This window comes from Panicum virgatum, chromosome 6K, assembly GCF_016808335.1.
Source record: "Panicum virgatum strain AP13 chromosome 6K, P.virgatum_v5, whole genome shotgun sequence".
NCBI classification, from domain to species: Eukaryota; Viridiplantae; Streptophyta; class Magnoliopsida; order Poales; family Poaceae; genus Panicum; species Panicum virgatum.
Window position 1 is genome coordinate 45,521,939 of NC_053141.1, and position 21,744 is coordinate 45,543,682.

The 21,744-nt window shown below is 43.0% G+C and overlaps 2 protein-coding genes across 10 annotated transcripts; one reads left to right on the forward strand and one right to left on the reverse strand.

The window, feature by feature from the left end:
- Positions 1-7,619: 7,619 nt before the first annotated feature.
- On the forward strand, positions 7,620-12,596 carry LOC120712998 (probable serine/threonine-protein kinase PBL7). 9 transcript variants are annotated; one of them, XR_005691139.1, is made up of 7 exons: positions 7,620-7,800; positions 7,912-7,998; positions 8,648-8,811; positions 9,164-9,368; positions 10,612-10,692; positions 10,831-11,192; positions 11,304-12,596. XR_005691139.1 is itself a non-coding variant. In XM_039998954.1 (6 exons), exons 2-6 carry the CDS (start codon positions 7,920-7,922, stop codon positions 11,334-11,336), a joined length of 843 nt encoding a protein of 280 aa, XP_039854888.1. In that variant the 5' UTR covers positions 7,620-7,800; positions 7,912-7,919; the 3' UTR covers positions 11,337-12,596. The 9 variants fall into 9 exon arrangements, 7 of the variants coding, with proteins under 7 accessions (XP_039854888.1, XP_039854889.1, XP_039854883.1 ...); XR_005691138.1 differs by lacking the exon at positions 10,612-10,692 and having other exon boundaries at positions 11,304-11,812; positions 11,890-12,596; XM_039998954.1 differs by lacking the exon at positions 10,612-10,692.
- Positions 12,597-16,877: 4,281 nt separating this feature from the next.
- Positions 16,878-19,853, reverse strand: LOC120713000 (bidirectional sugar transporter SWEET11-like). Its single transcript, XM_039998956.1, has 4 exons — positions 19,602-19,853; positions 18,584-18,620; positions 17,935-18,427; positions 16,878-17,769 (listed from the first exon to the last, which is right to left on the reverse strand). Exons 1-4 carry the CDS (start codon positions 19,657-19,659, stop codon positions 17,428-17,430), a joined length of 930 nt encoding a protein of 309 aa, XP_039854890.1. The 5' UTR covers positions 19,660-19,853; the 3' UTR covers positions 16,878-17,427.
- Positions 19,854-21,744: the final 1,891 nt, after the last annotated feature.

Sequence of the window (21,744 nt, forward strand, 5' to 3'; positions counted from 1 at the left end):
GACTCTTTATAATCTCATTTCTATCTAGATTGGAAAAAGACTCTCTCCAGTCTCCATCCATGGAGTGCTCCAAATACTCGAACAAATGGTGAATGGCACTTGCTGCCTGCTTAGCTTGATGGATACCGGCCATCGCCGGCACTGGCTTGACTGATCTTGCCATGTCACGGCACCTGCGGCCGGTGCCGAGCTCGACTTGCTCATCTTTTCTTGCCTGGTCATCAACACTGGTTTCTACCAAACCGGTCTAAACAGACACAGATGATGGATTCAATATTCTTTGACTGGGACCCCTTTTTTATTTGGGTAAAGTCCGTTTTTCAACCCTAAACTATCACGATCATCTGATTTTGGTCCTTGAACTACGAAACTTGACATCCTACACATCGAACTAACGAAACCGTTCGAAAAACAACCCTGGACTCAGTCTAAGGCGGTTTTGCTACAGTAAAATTTTCGAATTTCTAGAATTTCACACCTCTCTCAATTAAATAGTAATGGAGAAAGCATAGTTAATGTTGTCTAAAAATCATGATATTTTGCTGGAAGGTAGAACAAGAGACAAGGAATCTATTTTGCCTAGATGTGATACATTACTAATGGAATTTGAATTATAAAATTTTAAAAATAGGTAGAATTCAAAATTCCTTGAATTTTTTAGGGAACCTAAACCTTTGATAAAAATTAATTAAAAATATGATAGTACATAATTTTTTATTTAGTTTAATAAGGTACAATTTATTGTCCCAAGTTCTATAGAAAATTCACAAATTAAAATTTGAGGAATCAAATTTGAGCGTTATGAAGGAATTCAAAAACTTTCAAAAAAACTTGGACCAACAAAAAATACATTATTAAAATAAATAAAAACTATGAATTATCATATTTTTAATGCATTTTTAGCAAAGGTTCAGCTGACCTAAAAATTCAAGGAATTTTGAATTCTACCCATTTTTAAAATTTTATAATTCAAATTCCATTATGTCCAATGTATCACATCTAGCCAAAATAGATTCCTTGTCTCTTGTTTTATCTCCCAGCAAAATATCATGATTTTAGACAATATTAACAATACTTTCTCTATTATTTAATTGAGAGAGGTGTAAATCCTAGAAATTCGAAAATTGTACTGTAGCAAACCGCCTTATGCTGAGTCCTGGGTTGTTTTTCGAACGGTTTCGTTAGTTCGAGGGGTAGAATGTCCGGTTTTATAGTTCAAGGACCAAAATCGGACGATTGTGATAGTTCAGGGTTGAAAAACAGACTTTACCCTTTTTATTTTTGTGGTCAAGTAAAAATGAGATACAAACATGCATTTCTGATCAACATTGTCGACTGTTATCCATGCTGATCATGTGAGCACTGTCGTACATAGCATATTTTTTTTAATGAAGCATGTGGTGTGAAGCCACATATGTGCATGCAAAGATTTTTGTTTATAGCTACCTCTTTCACCATGAAAAAGTTAGATATTTTGTTGTCTGATTGTCAGATCAGATCAAACCATCAGATTTCTAATTGACTCTCTGGAAATCAGGTGTCAATGGGCTAAAAAACACTCTATTCTTGCTTCCATGTTTTTTTCGGGTGTTTCAATACATTCTGAAACACGGGTGCCAACGGGCGGAGAAACACCCAGGTGTGCAATAGACAACCCCAGCCTAATCACCATTTGTGACCTTTGAACAACTCCCATCCGGTCTCCTATCCATGATTCATGATTAATGTATAGCTAGTCAATAAGGGTGATAATCATGCTTGCCTAAATGAGTCATGGTATTAGCAAAGATGGAGAAAAACCAACCATTTATTGTGTTTGAAAGTCAAATGAGCACCTTGTATTAATAAATTATTTTTTATCAAAGATCCTTGGTCATGACAACAAATTGTATACTGGAAATTTGTTACGGATATAACCTTTGAAACATTGCTGAATTTGTTTTGCAACAGGAAATTGTGTTCCTAGCTCATTTCTATGCCTTGTATAGTTGTATATCTTGAGTGAAATATGAATTTCCGTGCTTTCTTATGCACTTATGTGCTGTGATGTTTTTAGCGTGTATTTGCTGCCAATTTTTTAACTGCTACTAGTATGAATCGGCTGTAGGTTGGCTGCAACTGCTAAGAGCATCTCCAACCAAACCCCTTCTTGCTCTCTCATCCCAATTTTGAGGGTGAAAATGCAAAAAAACCTGTTTTGATGGTGAAAAGGCAAAAAAAAAGTATCCAACGAAGCCCTCAACCAACCCCCGACTGACGAGAGAGCCCTCATATTCACAACCTGACCTCCCACATGTAGGAGAGAGAAACAACTCTCTCATCCGGGAATTGTCGCAGCTGCTCCGCCTGCCATGCCGGCGCAGAACTCTCCCACGTACATCTTCGTCCCTACTGCACGCGCTCCCATCTCTTTCTGCTACGGCACCGCCACATCGGCACCGCATGAGGCCATCCATGTGGTGGAGAAGAGGGAGTCGTGGTCTGGCGCTGAGGGAGCCGCCACGCCTCCTGTAGCCGGTGTTTGAGGGAGGGAAGGAGGCGCCGAACGCTGGGAGGGAGGGAGGGAGGGAGGGAGGGAGGAAGGGGGCTGTGAGGTGCAAGCAGGGAGGAAGGGGTGAGGAAGGGGGCCGACGAGAGGAGGAAAAGGACGTCGGCAGAGGGGAGATGCAGGCAACAGGGAGGGAGGGAGAACAGGCGTTGGTAGGACTGCTAGTGTTAGCGAGAGCTAGGGAACAAGGAAGACCATGAAATTGCTGGTGAATATGAGATTACCACTAAATATTGATATTACAGTATAAAGTAGGCATTCAAATTTTATTGTAATTTGATTCATGTGTTTGTATTGCTGAAAAGGCCGGTCTTCCAATTTGATTATTGCACCATGTGTTGGTAATGCAGGAATGATAGTTGCTCTCATATTAATAAAATATGGGAGAGTTGAAAGTAGAGGGACAAATATGAGGGATTTGTTGGAGTTCATTTTGAAGTAGGAGAGAGAAACTAGATGCCATATAGGGGGCAAAAGAAAAGGCTTGATTGGAGATGCTTAAGAAATAGCAACTGCGGGTTGTGAATGAGAGAAGGGATTTGGATGTCATGAAGCAAATGGGAATAAAGAGAACCATTAGGGGTGCAAATTGTTATCCCTTAGATGCACCTCCAACCCTCTTTAGTTCAAAATATTATACTACTTCTCCAAAGTGAAATCCTATTTTGAAAAAGTAGTACAAAACTTTGAAGTGGATTGGAGGTGCACCTAAGGGTCACCTCTTTGCACCCCTAAGAATTATATATTCCCAATTGGTTCCTGATTTCCACAATCCCTATCAAAATTATGTGCCCCCATTGCTAGTGTTGAACGACTTGTGTCTTTGCGAGCATGTGAAAATTTGTGATGTGATCTCTATTAATTCTTGGATGCTTTGTTATTTGTTATTGTACCTATCTTGGCTATGAGACTTGTTTTTTATTTATGAAAAACATTTGCAGAACCCTTCGTGAAAGTATTTTTTCTGTTTCCCTATAGATGTGTTGTATTTAGTTAAATATGTCTACAACTAAGTTATCTCTTTCACTTTCAGCGTACTGAGCATTAGAAAGACTTTGGTAAAATCAATATGAGGCTTGACAAGTGATTAAATAAGCTGGACAAAAGTCTTAGTGAGCAGAAGCAGTGGTATGTAACTATGAACAAGCTTTAGATTCCCTAATAATATCTTTTTTTATTAATGCATGTATATTTTTCTTTTCTTTTCTCGTGTTGATGTTGCTATTTCAAACTCTTAATTGTAGCATTAACCTTTCTTCCTTTTGTTCAAAGCTTCGACCAAGCTGTCGTTGTATTTCATTATGAACTCAAAAAAGAAGCTGATGAATAGAACATGAGTTCTCATTTTTTATGCAGCACTATATTAATTTGCTGAATGTGAAAAATCAGGTTAAAGCTAATGACTTGAAGATGGAGGGAAAGCTGAAGGCGCATGAACTTAAGACTGTGTAAGAAGATTGTTGTTCTATGAAATTTTCTATCAAAAATATTTATGATACTAATGCTGTCATTTGCTAGTCTCGATATCCATGAAGGTGAAGTAAGGAGACTGAAAGGTTTTGGGTGTTTTTTTTGGAGCGAGTACTGCTTTCCTGAGTTGGCTACCATACCATCTTCTACATAACATCTCCTATGTCATGGTATGGTAAGGGGGAGCACCCCTATTTGTAGGTGGTCCTGGCGTTATGATGTTGCCTTGTGGCAACTTCCGTACTCTACTCTTCTTTACAAAATATAATATAGATTTTTTTCCATCCTTATCCAACTATGTAAAATATCTCATTCTAGAAAATTCTCATCTTGTTAAGAAATATGACGATTCCTAGATGGGGTGGACCCGCTCCTAGATTGGCTACGTTAGCCGCTTGCAGAATGACAGGGCCACAACGGCCCTCGTCAGCTTCAGGGCTGACAAGTTGGCGAGCTCCGGAAGAAGCCGCTCCACTTGGGCATTTTCCTCCTCAAGCGGTAGCTCTTCCCAACACGCCCGGACGCCCGGTACTCTGTTGCGTGCCCAGTCCGGGCCGGGAGATTAGGAGCGGGATTCGCCACCAGGAACCACCCCTTGTTCCACCACTTGTTGATGTCCCGGAGGGTGAAATCAGGGTACTCCCACCCCTGGCGAAGCAAGAAGGTGGCCCCGCCAACCACATCGGGGTGGTTTTGGACAGGTGCCCCTTGAAGCGGTACAGAACCTGCCAAAGATTGAAGTGGGGTTAACACCCAAGTACCCCTCAAGGATGAACAAAAATCATGATCTGTGCGATTGAGTTTTGCTTGAGATGAGCTACCTTAAGGTCGTAGAAGTAAAGAAGCCTGCAGAAGAAGGCCCTTGCGGGCAAGCTGAATCCCTTCTCGTAGAAGGACTGAAGGACCACCATCTCGGTCCGGTCCTCCATGGGGAACTCCTCGTAGCAGCACTACCACCTAGAGATCTCCTTCTCTGGGAAGATCCCTTGCACCACCATGTCTTGGATCTCCACCTCTATCAAGGTGTTTGGCACCCACGACTCCGAGTGTAGTGGCGGAAGCCCGCCGGAGCTCCCCAACGCTGGTGAAGCTAATGCAGATGATGTGTCAGCCATCAGGAGGACGTCGACGCACAACAACTCACCGCGGTACTCGAGCACGTACCTATCCCCCTTGGGCTTGGGCGGTAGCTTGGCCACGGCACAGTTGCCGCCGGCGAGGACGCTGGCGGAGCACAGCGCCGCGGCGTGGCGGTCGTGCTCGTCCAGGCGCAGGACGTCGCGGAGACCGAGCCCCATCGGGGAGGATTCTCCTCCCAGCCTGCCTCGCCAGGCTTCAGGACGACCGCGATGAGACGGCCGGCCGTGGTGTCACACAGGACGGCGCCGTTGCCGCAGAAGACGCCCCTCGACCACGCGGGGCCCTAGGCGACCGCGTAGGGTAGCGGGGCGGCGTCTCCGGTGAGCGGGTTCACGAGGCTGGCTGTGCGGTCGTCGCCGAAAACGTCAGCGGCGAGGACGCGGCCGCTGGAGGCGTCAGTGCTGTCGAACCTCCTGCCGCGGAGGGCCGGGAGTGGGGCAGGTACGCGCCGCCCTTCCCCTCCGCTGGCGAGAACGGCCAGCAGAAGCGCATGCCGGAGGAGAAGAGTCCGCACAACGCGACAAGCCACGGGTAGAGGGATGTCGGTGCCGGCGCCGGCAACGACGCCACGCGCCACGCCCTGCACGCGGCATGGAAGCGTAGGAAGCCCGCGGCGTCGTGCAAGTGGCACGCGACCTTGCCCAACACCTCGGCCGGGAGCTCGGCCCATGGCGGCGGCGGCGCGACCCCCGCGTCATGATCCATGTCGGCTGTGGTGTTCGATCCACAACGCGAGGAAGGGTTTGGCTCTTGTGTGCCTGATACTCCCCCGTTTCAAATTATAGGTCGTTTGATTTTTTTTGACCCCAAGTTTGTCCACTCATTTTATAAAAATTTATGCAAAATATTACTTTTTTTGTTGTGGGTTACTTTATCAATACAAGATTTTCAAAAATGACTTAATTTTGGTAATATTTGCACAAAGTTTTTGAATAAGACGAGTGGTCAAACTTTGAGTCGTAAAAGTTGCAAACTGGGATCGTTACAAATGAGTTTCCATCCGTGTCAAGTTGTAACAATATACGACTCTTTTATAGTCTTAGTATTTCTATTTCTAGCTTGGAAAAAAGGCATTCGTGATCTGAGAATTGGCAAGGAAGCTCTACTCTATGTGTGTACTTACTGCCTCAGCTCGGTGGATACCGGCCATGGCCGGCACGGTTGAGCCTGCCATGCCACTGCACCGGCGGCCGGTTGCCGAGCTCCACTTGCTCATTTCGTTCAAAAGAAAAGGCTCGATTTGCTCATCTTTTCTTGCTTCTCAGTTTCCTGTGGGTGTTCCACACTGGTTTGTGCCAAACCGGCGGCCCAAACAGAGTAACAGAGACGGCTTATGGATTCAACATCCTTTTTGTTCTTGCCGGAACAAAGAGCATCGTTTAGTCTACCTATGACGAATCTATTACTGCTAATTTGTTTAAAGAAACATATCTCTTAATCCCAAATTATTATTAGCTGTTTTAGTTTTTCTAAATTTATAGATTTTGCTATGCATCTAGACATGGGTGTGTTTAGTTGGTGAAAAATTTTGGGTTTTGATACTGTAGCACATTTTGTTGTTACTTGACAAATAATATCCAATCATAAATTAATTAGGCTTAAAAGATTAATCTCGTGATAATCAGTTAGACTATGTAATTGGTTATTTTTTCAACTATATTTAATGCTCCATTCATGTGTGCGAAGATTCAATGTAACGGGTACTGTAGGAAATTTTTTGGGAACTAAACAGGGATATATATGTAGATACATAGCAAAGGCCAAAAGCTATAAATTTAGAAAAGTCAAAACGACTAATAATTTGAGACGGATAGAGTATGTGACAAGATGTTACAATGCAATAAAATATAGGCATTATATTGTCATCAAATAAAATTAGCATAAATATACTACTGATCAGCTTATGAGTCGCAATTGTATAGAAATATCAAACATTGGTAAGTGAACATTTTCTACAAGCACTAAATATGGCTAGTTAGCACGTATGGGCTGCTGCCACGGCTCTTAGCTCCACCACTGATTTAGTCTGTATGTTTAAGCTTAGAGTAAGATTTTTTTTTGTTAGCCTACACTTGGTGTAATGTGATAACATGTAAGTATGTACCCCCTATTTTTCTCAACCATATACATAGGGGAATGCTCTATGCACAACACATTTGCAGCTAATTCTTTTGGAGTATATAAAATTTCAATTCATAATTTAGCAACCACTCTAGTGGTTAATTTGAACAAGAACATTACAATGAGCCAATGAATCGCACACATGACTGTTCTACAATGAAAAAAAAATCCCATCCAATTTAATAAGGACCTATTAATTCTTTAACTAATGCAAAATGAACCTTTGTCGGGTCCTAACTCAAAACTCTGCGCTGTTCATTTTCCGTGTAAATCGCCGACAGATGCATCATCCCACGATCCGACCCCTATATATATTTACACATCCATCCCTCTTCTCCGTTTCATTTTCTGGAATACCCCTCTTCCCTTCCGCCAAGACAAAGGCGCCGCCCGCGCCGGCGCGCTCTACTCGCATAGCTCTCTCGCTTCCGCCCCCGCCCGTCTCCCTCGACCTCGGTTCTCGATCACACCGCAAGCGGCGAGTCCGATTCACCCCCCAAGAACCTGTTCCTTGCTCTGAGGTTGCCCCGAATCTTCCAACTCCGTAGGTCTACCAGTTCTTCTTACCCGGTTCGATTTGGCTGATGATTTTCTTGGGTTCTTTCCTTTTCTTTTTCGCCCCCCCTTTCCAGGAGATAGGATGAAGAGGGTGCGCCGCTTCTTCAATCTGAAAGATTTGGGGAAGGGGAAAGAGAAGGACACCGCGGCCAGAACAGCAGGTTGGGTCTTTTCTTGGGCAACATTTCTGGGGGATTTGTGGGGGTTCGTGTCTGACTTCTTGGTTTCTTTGTTTGGTTTTCTTTTCTGTGATGTTTTCCTTTCCGTTTATCGTCAAACGCGCGTTCTTGTTTGAAGATAGTTTAGGTAGTTCCTATGGTCCTTGAATTCCTTTGTGCAATGTTAGTCTCGAGCTGTTTGCAGAAGCGACCAATTAGTACGTGTACCCTCACATTCTGGAGAAGAAAAAGCCAGATTGATTTACCAGTCTTGATTCGTTCCAAGAAATGCACGTCGCTGAGTGGGATTCTTGATTTTCCGTTTTCTTTGCTTTTTAAAAGAAATGCGTGCTGATTGGATGGTTTCTAAACGATGGTTCGTTTGTTTGTTCTTGATTTCTCCAACTCGTAGCGTGGATGAATTGTTTATGCAGAATTACACTGATATGGTTCTTGTGTCTTCTTTACTTCAAGTCCTCCCTGGATTTAATTCTGCAATTGATTTTTTGGGAGGGCACTGAAGCAAATACTCAATTCTATTTTTATTGGACTAGTCAAGATCCCTAGTGTTGTTGAATCTGCAATTCTGGATGACTGTTTAATAATAGTTATTAAGCTCGATTTGAAGCTAACTATATGTTGTCTTGAGTAGTGTCAACAGGATCAGATGATGAGCATACAAGATTCACACTGAATGTGGAAACGTTTAGCTTCAAAGAGCTATCTGATGCAACCGCTAAATTCAATGAAATCCTCCTGATAGGCTCTGGAGGCTCATCCAAAGTCTATGAAGGCCACTTGCCCGGGATTGGAAAGGTCAATCTGCTACATATCATAGTAAATAGTAATGCATACATTTTAAAACATTGTCACCATTAAGCTGATTAAGGAGATTTTTTTTCCTGCAGTCCTCTTGTATTGAATGATGAAATCGCTGAACTTGACCAGCAACACATATCACGTGTTAGGAATAGCATATGCAGGGTTATTGCAGTTGCCACAGTGAAACAGAAAAAAGAAACCTCAATTTGTCTGATAGGAACAAGAAAATCCTATGTTCAAACAATACCAAATTTGGATTCTGTACCCATAGTTTGTTACCTGTTTTGGATGGTTACTACTATATTTCCAGATTATAACAGTTCACTATCTTCTTGAACCTTACCAGGTTGCTGTCAAGCGGTTGAGCTTTGCTAGAGTTTCTAGACATACAGCTGCCCATCTGCAAAGAGGGTTTCTTAGGGAGGTCTTTGTGCTCAATTCAATTAACCACCCTAACATTGTGAGGCTAATTGGTTGCTGTTCTGAGGAAAGTGAACGACTTCTTGTGTATGAATATATTTACTGGGGGTCTCTGCGTAAAAATTTGACTGGTTAGTTCTCCCATCCCTGCACTCTTCTCTGCTACCTATGTATCCTTTAGTTATACAAACTGATAAGACTCGGTTGCTTATGTACTTGATTATAATTAAGAGTGAAACTTACTAGCGGTCCTTAACTTGTCCACATTCTCATCTAGGTCCACAAACTCTCAAAATGCATATCAATGTCCCTAAGCTTGCTAATTGTATCCCTCAAGATCAATGTTCTTACGGCGTTAAGGCGAGTTGTGGCGAGTCACCACCGCCTAGCCGCCTAGGCGGGCTAAGGCGACGCCTAGGTGGGCTAAAACGCCTAGGCGGGCCAAAATAGGGGAGCGCCTTGTCGCCTAGGCGACGCCTAGGCCCATAAGAACATTGCTCAAGATCTAAATCACCTCTACGTGGTGCTGCTCACCTATGTGGACGTGGATATTTGGGATCCAAATTTTATGGGCTATCTTTTCCTTCTCTCTCATTTCTCTTCCTATCTCGGTATCTCCCATACTCAGCGTGCCATGTAAGTGGATTAGTACTGATTTGGGTGATTTGGATCATGTGCGGTACAATTAGCAAGTTCTGGGACATAGATATGCATTATGAGAGGTCATGGACCTAGATGAGAATGCGGACACGTTTCAGGACCACCATGAATGGGCTATCTGTTATAATTAATTAGGAAAACAATCAAGAAGGGCCTTGGTGTCTTGCCAATGATATTGGCTGCTAAACAGATCAACAAGTAGCACATTTGTTGCGAGGCTAACAATTGATATGATTTGATGGAAGCAATCAGGCTACACAGAACAGTCCCAATAAAGAGATACCAACTCTCAGATAAATTTATAGTGATTAAAGTACAAAAATGAGACAAGAGAATACACATTGATAAATAGCAAATGAGCAGAGATCACCCAATCCCAAAGGTTTTTTTTTTATCCATTAACTCCAGAATTATCACAACATTTAAGTTCCCATAATTGCTTAGATCTTTTAGGCAACCCCAACAGTCTCTTCCATTGTGCAGCTTTTTTATTGAAAAGCAGACACTTCCTTCATTTTCTGGATTGCTCTGTTTGCCACATAAACTCAAGGGCAATATATTGATATTCTACAATTTTGAACCATTTCGTTATTTGTACTGTTTTGTTCTGTATTTTGCAGAATGCACGTGTCGGGTCAATTTAGTTTTGCGAGCTAAATAGTAGCTAAGTATAATCCATACTCCTTTAAAACGAAACTTTGTTCGCTTCTTTAGGAAAAATGTGGCTCCAGAAGTAAAAATGCAACCCCGTTCATGTTAGCGTGAACCTGAGGATGTAGTATATCACAGAAAAATGTGAGGAACCACTATTTTCTCATTTTGATGATTATTGCTTTTGAAGTATATGCTAAGTGCATATGCTTTTCTGGATTTATTATTTACTATAAGCTCTAATGCTCAAGTTTTGTTAATAATTGAACTGAACTGTTGCAGCTTTGGACTGGCAGAAAAGAATGAATATTGCCCTTGGTGCAGCCAAGGCTCTGGAGAGACTCCATCTCCAAGTCAATCCATCAATCATTCACAGGGACATCAAATCAGACAACATTTTATTATGCTTGGACTTTGAGCCAAAGGTTTCTGATTTTGGGTCTGCTAAAATTGCCCCAGCTGGGGGCGCAGGATCTGGACAGGTGGGAACATTTGGATATATGGCCCCAGAGGTTGCCTTTTGTAAATCCCTGTCAATCCGGTCAGATATTTACAGTTTTGGGGTTGTGCTCTTGGAGCTCATTACTGGACGGAAAGCCATGGATAGTAAGAGACAAGACGAAGAACAGCATCTAGCTTCTTGGGTACGTTTCTTGTTTCTAGCAATATATTTAACTCTTTTTTATTTCCTTTTTTTCCCTCTTCAATTGTCTTCCCCGGTACCTAACTCGTTGACCATTTTGTCATGGGATTAGAAGGCAAGTTTTGGATCTTATTGTGTTATTTAAGAGCAAGTTTTGGAGTAGTGACTCGTTTGACTGTATTTGGAAGTCCAACAAATCTATGGACAGTTTAAGGTTGAAACATCATTTCTGGAACTAATGGAGATATATAAACTGTTGGACATGTTAGACATGTATGTGGTTTGTCTGTTACTTATCTGAAGACAAACAATACCGAAGATAGCTATTGGTACATATACTGTTCATATTTGGAAGAGTGCCACACCTGGTTGTGTACACAACTACACTTTGCAGCAAGTGTCTTATCTATAGGTCATCATTCACAAATAACACTTTTGCATGGAGCAGAAAGTTTAAAAGACCTGTCAGGAACTACTTGGAAGAGAGGCTTCAGCTCATTTGGAAGCATCACAAATATATGGATAGTCTAAAATAAGATCATGCTTTACTTGTCGGAGAGGGTTATTTGGTACCAGATACTATTAGCTATTCATCGTTTTGGAGATGTGATGCGCCCAGTTGTAAACCACTACACTTTGTCTCAAGTACCTGATCTCATTTCTCCTAGATAATCATTTCACAAATAACACCTTTGCAGGCTAGATCCAAGTTAGAAAATCCAGACAATATCAAGGAACTACTTGATCCAATGTTACCTGGCTGTGCACCCAAGTTTGATGACCTCTACAAGGCTCTTGCTACCGCGTGGATGTGCACTATGACAAATGATGTTGATCGACCTGAGATTGGAGAAATTGTTCAAACCCTTGGCAATTTGGTCCACGGGTCTAGTGATAATAAAGGTTCCTCGTCGTCAACGGCATGACTGCCATGGAATATCATTCAAGAAACATGAGGCCGTGATATTCAGTTAGTACTGCATGATTCGGTCAATCCATCTTCAACCTCATGTGGAATAACACGAGGGGCAAATGCAGAAGAGGAAGCAAAACCTCTCACCTGATACACATTTGTTCACTGATTAGAGGCCACACGAGTTTTTTCTGTGGGTGACTTGTCCGTCTGATCTTCTAACAACATGAGAAAACACGATTTGTACACTATGGTTTGTTAAAAGGGCATATAAAACCTTGGCTGTGTAGCAAGTTGATACTCTGGTAGAACAGAGAATTCATGTTCAACATCTGCACTTGTGATCATAAGCAAAACCTAGATTCCTGTTGTCAAAGTAGCCCTGGAAGCATGTCAATTGTGAGCATATTATGTTACTTAGTGTTGGATTTCATATAATATTTTTCACACTGATGATGAGCTTTGATATACCAATTCTACATTTAAGAGTTACAGTTCTGAATTTTCGACAGCATTGTCCAAACATCTAGGAATGGGATATCACTAGGAATCAACACTTTATTGGGTTGTGGAGCTATTTGTGTTAAAACTACTCCCACTTGTATGTTTCGTTCGATCTGGCCACCACGAGCTTTATCCTTGGAAAGGAAATGGATACGGATACTACTTTCATTGCAGTACATGTTTCTATCCCATACGAACTACTTGCGTAGCGTACTTAATCCTGGCATGCTTCCTACGTGAAATTGCGTAGTGACTAGCTTAATCTTTCATTGTTGTGTGGTGAAATTGATGGTCTGGACTTCTGGGAGCTGCGGTCTGCTTGCAGACCTGCAGTTGTGAGAGCCCTTTGCTGCTATATTAACACAACAAACGTCATATGTGCAGACACTTTGCAAGGACTCAGGCCTCTGGCTATCTTCCAAACGAGGAACCATGCATACAAAACAACGTTCTGTTGCAGCATGTATGCATCGTAGGGCCAGATATCATTCAGTGGATAGATTAATAAATACTGATCACAAGCACGCATCAGGAAATAGTGACCACGCAAGTATCACTACTTCCAGGACCTCCAGACCTTCCCTCTGCCATTAGCTGGCATTGGGAGCCTTAAATTAAGAACAGAAATTCAGAGGGATGGACGGATGGTCTTGTCCAACAAAACATAACACAGCCGCCTCATAGTATTTGAAGCTCCTAATCTTGTTGAACCTTAGGATTTGAACCCGGGCACGGGCAGTTGTGGCAGTTTAAGCAACGACTTGAACCGCTGTTTCTCCTTTTGCTCTCGAGGTAGAGAACACCAACAGAAGTAAATGCCATCAAGGCTATAATAGTATCCACATCTTTGTCTATATTTTTATCCCTGCACATAAGGAACCAATGAACATACCAATTTCAGTTTGCATATGAAGAATTTGAAGTAAGCTGCTGACACAACTAGAAATCAATGAACAGCCCAATTTTAGTTTGCGTATTTAGTATTAGCAGCAAGTTGCTGACACAATGGCCTTTTCTTTGCATATAAATGCAAATCGGAGAAAAAAGGTGCTGGGCTGCACGTGTCATCAAAAGAATAAAATGCCGTGCTTGCTACTTGTTCCATTTTTGCAAACTTGCTACTGTGAAAAAGAAATCTAACATCAATAATTCCAGCAACAAATATGAAACAAACAAAATTTACGAAATTCACTTCAACTTCATATGCTTTTGACTAAGTTTCCCAACTCAAAAGGGTAAAACGATGGGCTTTTCTTTTTCATTATTGCAAAGGAGAACGTGACGGTTAGCCTAGGTAGCACCAGGTGTTTTCACCAAAAAATGTCATTTAACATTCTCATGGTGATGTTCCAATTTTTTCTTGTTACAAGCCAGTAACTTTTTTTTCTTGCACGTTATGTTCCAGCGTAGACATAAAGATTTCCCTTATGACCTGATGAACTTTCTAACAGCAGCAATAAGACTTTAGTCTAAACAAGTTGGGAACATATCAGGTGCAAACCAACCTCTCCGTGCAAATTATGGAAAACTTCAATCTGGGCCATCAGATCAACATCCAAGGGGAGGGACGCAGAGAGGTGGGAGGGGGGATTTGCAAAAGTGTGATTACCCAATCCAAAGGCGGGTCCAGATTGTAAAATTACCTAATTCCCCATACCCCTTGGATGTTGATCCAATGACTCAGATTGAAGTTTTCATAGTTTGCACGGAGAGGTTGGTTTGCACATGATACGTTCCCAAACAAGTTTGGGTAGGGAAGGGATGAGATTTAACTAGAGTGGCCTTTTTTTTTGGAAAAGGGAAACTAGAGTGACCAATATTTTAGCTAGCAAAAGATAAAAAGCAACTTTGATGACAAAATTCACCCAAGGGCATTTAATTAGAAAAAACACACTAGCAGAAGGCTAGATTCATAAAAAAAAAGAAGCAGCATGATTCAACCAGATAGACCCATACTTCCAACAGATCAAGTCAAGTTTGATTACGACTTACAATAATGGTTTTGGTTTGCAAGCTGCATCTTGGGTTTGCCGTGCAGCCATGTCAGCTTCCATAGCAAATTTGTGGTTGTTGGATTTGGATGCACTCGACGAAAATGTTCGCTTCACTCCTCTAGCAAAATAGAGAAAAGCTGGCTTCATGCCGTTCATGATAGTTGACGGCATTCCAATTGTCGTCAAGCTTGTTTTAGCATCAGCATGGGAGCATCGGAATATGTTGAAGTACCTTGCAGGCTGTGTTAGGCAGTACAGAAGTCAGAACACACATTTGAGGTATATATTTCTTTCCCAACCTAGAGAAGAGTACTGATGCAATCTTGTCACACTAAAATCCTAAATCCTCAAAGATGGATACCTATAGGATCGCCACAAATAAAGAAATTGTCCACTTGGCCTTGTGGTCAAGTAAAAATGAGATACAAACTGATTAGTATGTGGAGACTAACATGTGAGGCAAATATATTCTTTTTGGTAGCCAGGAATTTATTGGGAACTGCCATGCCTGGATGAACAGCAGCTCGAGTGCTCGACAGTAAAGATCGCTGAGGATTTTAAGAATCTCTTATTTCTTTGTATAAATAAAAGTATAAATTGAACAACTTACAAGTTAAAAGATGAACTTTAGGGATATATATACAATAAGAAAAAAAATAATGTGCCGTGTGCAAGGAATTTTTTGCAAAAGATGCATGGGGAAGCCTGTGCAAGGATATACTGCTGCTGGCAGTGGATCTTATAGTTTATACTGAGGAATTGCAGCAGAAAGTGCTCAAGCTCCTAGGACTATGTGGGTGGCCTGCTCGTTGGGTGACAGTGGAGTCATTTACTGACCACTCGATCAGTTAATGCTCCGTTGCTCCTGAAAGAGACACTGCTTGTAATGGCATCTGTAGTAGACATGGTATTTGTTCACAATGTCACATCAGTCTAATGTTCTGCTGATGGAACTTGATTTTGTGGTTCATTCTTGCGAGTATTATGATTTTTATGGAACAAAGGAACCCCTCTAATTTCTATAAAAACCATGATTAAAATAGCGGGCTATAGCGCTAATGTAGCGGCGCTATAGCGTTTTGGAGGGGATGACGCTACGATACAACACTTAATGCCGATATTGAAGCTAAGCCGATATCTTGAAATTTAGCACCGCTAAATTGCATATCGATCTGTAGCGCTTAGCGCCGCTATGGCCGGATGGGTAGCTGCAGACCAAAATATGAAGTTGAGTAAATTTCCAGCCCATCTTCAACCCAATACCAGCCCAAAACAGCTACTAGAAGTGTCTATCGTTCCCTGCTACCCTAATCCACGGACATTGCCCTCGTCCCCAGTCAAAAATATGGTCTATCTTATCTTTTTGTAATTCGCTAAATGGGATAGCGCCGCTATAGCGGACGCTATAGCACCCATAGCGTTTTTGAAGGGTCTCCGCTAAGTTGTATAGCCCGCGATTTAAAACATTAAAAAGATATAGTTTCGGTTTCGAAAAGGAAGAACAGAGTGATGGAAGGAGGGGCTAGGATATGGGGTGGAGGTCGATCGAGCCATGGTCGCCGCCCGCGGCCGGGCGGAGATAGATCGAGGCGGAGGTTGAGTCGGGATCACGGGGTGGGTGGAGGTTGGTGCGTACCGGAGCGGCGGCGGCGGCGGCGGCGGCCCTAGCGGCAGACGCATGAGCGCCGAGTAGGCTCGTCGATCTCTGAAACAAGCGGCGAGTCGCCATCTTGGCACTGGATCCCGCGGGTAGAAACCTGCGTGTGGATGGAGGACGAAGAATTAAAAATCTAATTTATAGGATTGGATGGACAGGGTACCAATCACCAATTCAACCTGATTCATAACGAAACGAACTCCCAGTCCCGGGAGAGAAAAAAAATTCTCGGGCGCGCGCCCCTGGTGCGACAATGCCGACGCGTGTCCCCCATCGAGCCGTCTCGTCTTGGGGCGGACGCCCGGCCTGGGGCGCGCGAGCCATGAACGCCCAAGTGGAAAGCTAGCGAGCGAGCGATCGGCCGAGCCAGCAAATTGAAGGGGACGGGAGCCATCATGCCGCCGCGCGGGCTGTTTGCTTCACTCTCCGCGGCAGCCGTCGCCGGCGCTGCATCTACCTCGTCGGCCAGCGCACGAACGATACATACGAGGAGGTGGTCGGCCGCACATTCTCCCTAGCTCCCTGTTCATGTTCTTGACAGGTATGATCGCTGCTTCTTGAACTGCCCAGGACAAGGCAGTAAACTAGAGACAGCAGGAGGGGGCGTACACGTTCACATCACACAAAAGAATATTATGTCAAGTTAAAGCAAATGCTGAAATGCCCTGTTACAATCTCATGGATCATGATCCCAAAGCAAAGCAGGCATTGATACTGCATCCTACCAACACCAGATGAGATCAGGACCGACCACAACTCCACAAGACTGCAACCTAGACACACAAACATAGCAGCTACACTAACCACGACTTTATTATTGACTTGGGATTCATCATCGATGCAAACTACTACTACTTCATTAATTAATCCACTCACTCACGCTGATCGCTTCTGACATCGATCCAAGCAAGGGCAACTAATCACACACACACACGCACACACAGTAGTAACATGCAAGACGACAATAATCTAACGAGTAAGGAATTTAGCCAACTAAAAACGACCAACTAATTAATCGGCACCAGGCAGGGCACACCCGTAGTAGATCGATGATACTGTGCTTGCTTAGCTTGTTGCAGATCAGAGGGTAATTAAACTTCATTCGCTGCTAGCTGTCCGCGCCGTGCTGGTACATACGGGTGCTGCTGATCGACGACGGCGATATGGGTCAGAGGGCGGCGGGGACGATCTCGATGACCTGCGGCGGCGGGCCGTCGGGGTTGGCGGCGGCCATCCTGCAGGCCTCGGCGGCGGCGGCGGCGTCCTTGTGCTGGCCGTCCACCACCTCGATCCTGTGCACGCCGACGATGGGGATGGGGCTCACGGACAGGATGGCGATGGTGTTGGCCGGCAGCTCGATCACCTGCCCCTGCACCTGCACGGGCGGCGGCGGCGGCGCCGCGCCGTCGCTGGTCGTCGGCAGCACGGCGTTGGTGGCCCGGGGCTTGCGGTACCAGAAGTAGAGGCCCATCTGCACGCAGCTGAAGAAGAAGCCGCCCACGTTCGGGTACTGCACATGGTAGATCAGAGCATGCAGGTCAGATCAGATACATATAATTGAAGTCCATGGCAATGGCATCGATCGATCAGCATGCAGGTGATCGATCGATGCTTGAAGCTCAATGCAAGTGAGAACTGAATCACTGATCGTCTGATGGATCAGATTAATTATTACCATGACGAAGGGGTCCTTGGTGAAGAGGCCGTAGCAGAACCAGGCGACGGCGCTGAGGGTGAGGCAGAAGGAGAGGCTGATGGGCAGGAACTCGACGCTCTTGGTCTTGACCACCTTGACGATGATGCTGAGCGGCGCGACGAAGACGGCCATGGAGAAGGCGAGGCAGACGCTGCCGAGGAACTTGACCCGGAGGTGCCCGGGGACGCCGCAGAGGGTGACGGCGACGATGAGCGCGAACGCGGCCACGTCGAGCAGGAAGAAGTAGGCCAGGGTCCTGAGCCTCGCCCGCCGCGGCGCGTACACGAGGTAGAAGACGATGTAGGCGGCCTCCACGCCGCAGCCGAAGGCGTTGATGGTCAGCAGCGGCCTCGAGTTGGTCTTGACCAGCGCGTAGAAGATCCACAGCACCGAGCTGAAGAGCGCCACCACGTACGGCACCGAGCTGAACCCGCCCGTCGACTTCTTGCGGTACACCTGCAGGAACGTCGTGCTGCTCGGTCGATATCGATCGTACGCCAACAGCAAAATTAAGATCAGTCACTCCAAGATCGCATGAAATCAAGTCTGAAACGGGTAATAATTAAAGTGATCTAGGAAATTAAAGAATTTTTATTCTAGAAACAGATCTAGCTAGATCATCACTTACACTGGTGCGAGGAACACCATGAAGGAGATGATGTTCCCTGCAGAAAAGGAAGACGAACAGCAGCAGCAGCACACGTCAGTGACATTTTCAGTAATATTCTTCAGACGACAGAGATGCACAGCAATTAATGCGTCCAGTTGGAAAGTTCGTTGGTTATTAGGTTAATAAGGAAAATGTTAATACGGCAAGGGTTGAAGGCGCACGCCTTCCTCATTGCCCAACCGATCGCCATTTCAAGAAGGATAGAGCGCATATAGTTACTGATCCTGAGATAGTGCGTTGGTGAGGCTGTTGCATTGGCAGTCTCTCATAATTCGTGCCTGAATGCACAATTGCACACTGCTGCTCGAGTCTACTTTCAAGAAACATGCATCTAGTGCCCTCCTAGCTACCATTCTTCTGTTGAAAAGTTGATAGGCCATGCAAGCATGTGTGTGTGTGTGTTCTATAGCTATAGGCTTCTAGCTAGCTAGAAACAGATCGAAGGTGCAGTGTCAGGTTTTTGAAGAAGCTAATACAGTTACAGTAGTATGTAGGGCTGCTATGATCTGTGCCGGTGATCGATCACAGCTGAAGAAGAAAAGGCGTACGCTGAAAGTTAAAGAAGATGGAGTAGTATAACTGAAAAAGATGAAAGCTACTGATGATCAATTGATCAACAAGACTGTCCGTTGTCCTGTGTGAGCGCTGCCTCTAGAACACGCAGAAAGGTTTGTGCTCTACAGTGCAATGGCACAAACGAAAAGGAACAAGACTAGCATGTTCGCAACGAAAGGAGATCATGCATGATGCAAAGGGCCGCCATGTCGGCCAGCAGGTGCACAAAAAGATCTAGCAGGACGTGCATGCAGAAGGATGTGCGTCGTCGTCAGAATGAAAAAAAAAACACAAAAATTAAAGGTGACGTGAAGATCCCATGAGAAAAAAATGCCTTGAGAAATCAGGAGGGGGGAAAATCACATGTGCACGAGCAGAACGCCGCACAACACGAAGCAAGGATGAACGACGACGAGTTTACCTGCGACGCCGGAGAGGGTGATCGCCGGGTGAGCCATGTGGAGGAACCCTCCAGCCATTGCTGACGACGATGACGGAGAGAGAGATCGAGAGGAAAGGGAAGAGGAGCGAGATCTAGCTAGACGACGCGACGGCCAGCTAGCTAGGGCTCAAGAGACCGGAGTCTCTCTTTCCTACTTCCCTCCACGAGAGGAGGAGCTCTACTAGGTGCTGCTGCTGCTGCTATGGCTGCTGATGTGTGTGATTTGGCCCCCGGGGCATGCTGGTTTTTATAGCCCGTTTTGGGGTGCTGCTGGCGTGCTGATGGGTGCTGTCCAGTTCGGTGCACTCAGCTCCTTCATTCCTAGCCGCGTGATCAGATCATCAACCATTGGACGAGACAACAAGAGAAATGGTGTGCATGCATGTTCCAGCAGGTCATACTCTGTCATACAATTGGTGTATCTGGTCTACACTTTCTTGCCGCAGTAGATTTTTTCTCTTACAGTTTTACATGGAAGTAATTTATTTGTTCATTCAGGCTGATGCCACCGAACTAACTAACGTTTTTTTTCTCTTTTTTGTTCATCTGAAACATGCGAAGTTTGAATGTGTTAAGTTTATGTGGTTTTCACCTGCATCAGAAGTAGAAAGGGGTATTATCACTACTTCTGTTATGTGGTCTGTTTGTAGAAAAATCAAGAGTAAAACACGATGATACAAGATACAAGATATGATAACGAAGATGGAAAAAATCACAAATCGTTTATTAAGCAAGCGTTCAGAGGTGCGCCATACACGATGGAGAAGTACTGTGAAAAAGAATCAAGCGAGATAAAGTTATTTTTTATTTTTCCAATCTCTATTGCTAACACACTTGCTTATTTATATATATCCAGTCTCAAGACATATAAATAATCATGCTAATCAGAAAATAAATAAAAAATATTAACCACTACAATTATGATAATATTAGCCAAAAATATTGCTATGCCTAACGAAAATAACATTAATCAAAAATACATTTAGCTACCTTCTTTGCAAAGATACCTCAAGTTATGTATAAATTATCAACTTATATTATTGATTAAAAAATAAAGTCAGCAAAAGTTATTTAGTTAGAATAGGAACAAGTTAAAAGAAAAGAGAGATTGACCAATGGAGATAGTAATAGAGCCCTAACAAAAAAACTTATGACAATATATCTATATTTAAATTACTTTTAAGAACTAGACATAAAGTGCGATAGTAAAAGAACAACCTAAAGGAAAAGTATAAATTTAATAATAATAATAATGATACCAATATATATAAATATTTAGATTCTCGATACTAGCCGCGCAAATACAGGGGCCATCTTACTATTACTAATTGGAGGCTCCTTTTGAAGTCTCTAGGTGAAGCCACCTAGAATCCTAGGTGGACAGTTTAAAAAAATAGAGAAACCCTATAAATTCTCACAAAAATCAGAAACATCCGGCCATCAATTCGGCAACTCTAATCATAATAGTTATTAGATCTGTTATCTTTTTTAACAAATTACCCACATTTGTCATTATGAAAATAGACTAAAGTAGCCCCTAAATATGTGTCTAAATTACCCACCTCTGCCATTATAAAAAATAATCTAAAGTAACTCCCTAATCTTCATGTAAATTATCCACTTATGCCATTATAAAATAATATTAAATAATCCCATAAATTTTCATATATATATATATATTATCCAATGATAACATAATAAAAGTTAAAATCAAACCCAAATCTGAAATAAAATTATGTTATTATATAATAAAATTTTAAAGAGCATAAATATAAAATTTTAAATTATTATTCCTATCATTATTAATATATTATTTATGTCATTATTTATATAAACATATATACTAACCATAAGGTGTTTGTCACCATATATTCATGTACGAGATAAGAATACAAATTTTTATGTTGTTCACATAGCTCAAAAAAGTGTTCAATTAAACACATATCAAACTTATATGGAGGCGTGATGCAAAGTGAGAAAAAAATTATTAGTAACTAAACCTATCACATTTATTATAATTATATAATGATAAATATGTATCTTTGTAGTACTGGATTACAATATTTAATTAGTTAAAGAGAGCATAAGATAAATAATTATTAGATATCTCTAACTAGCCCGT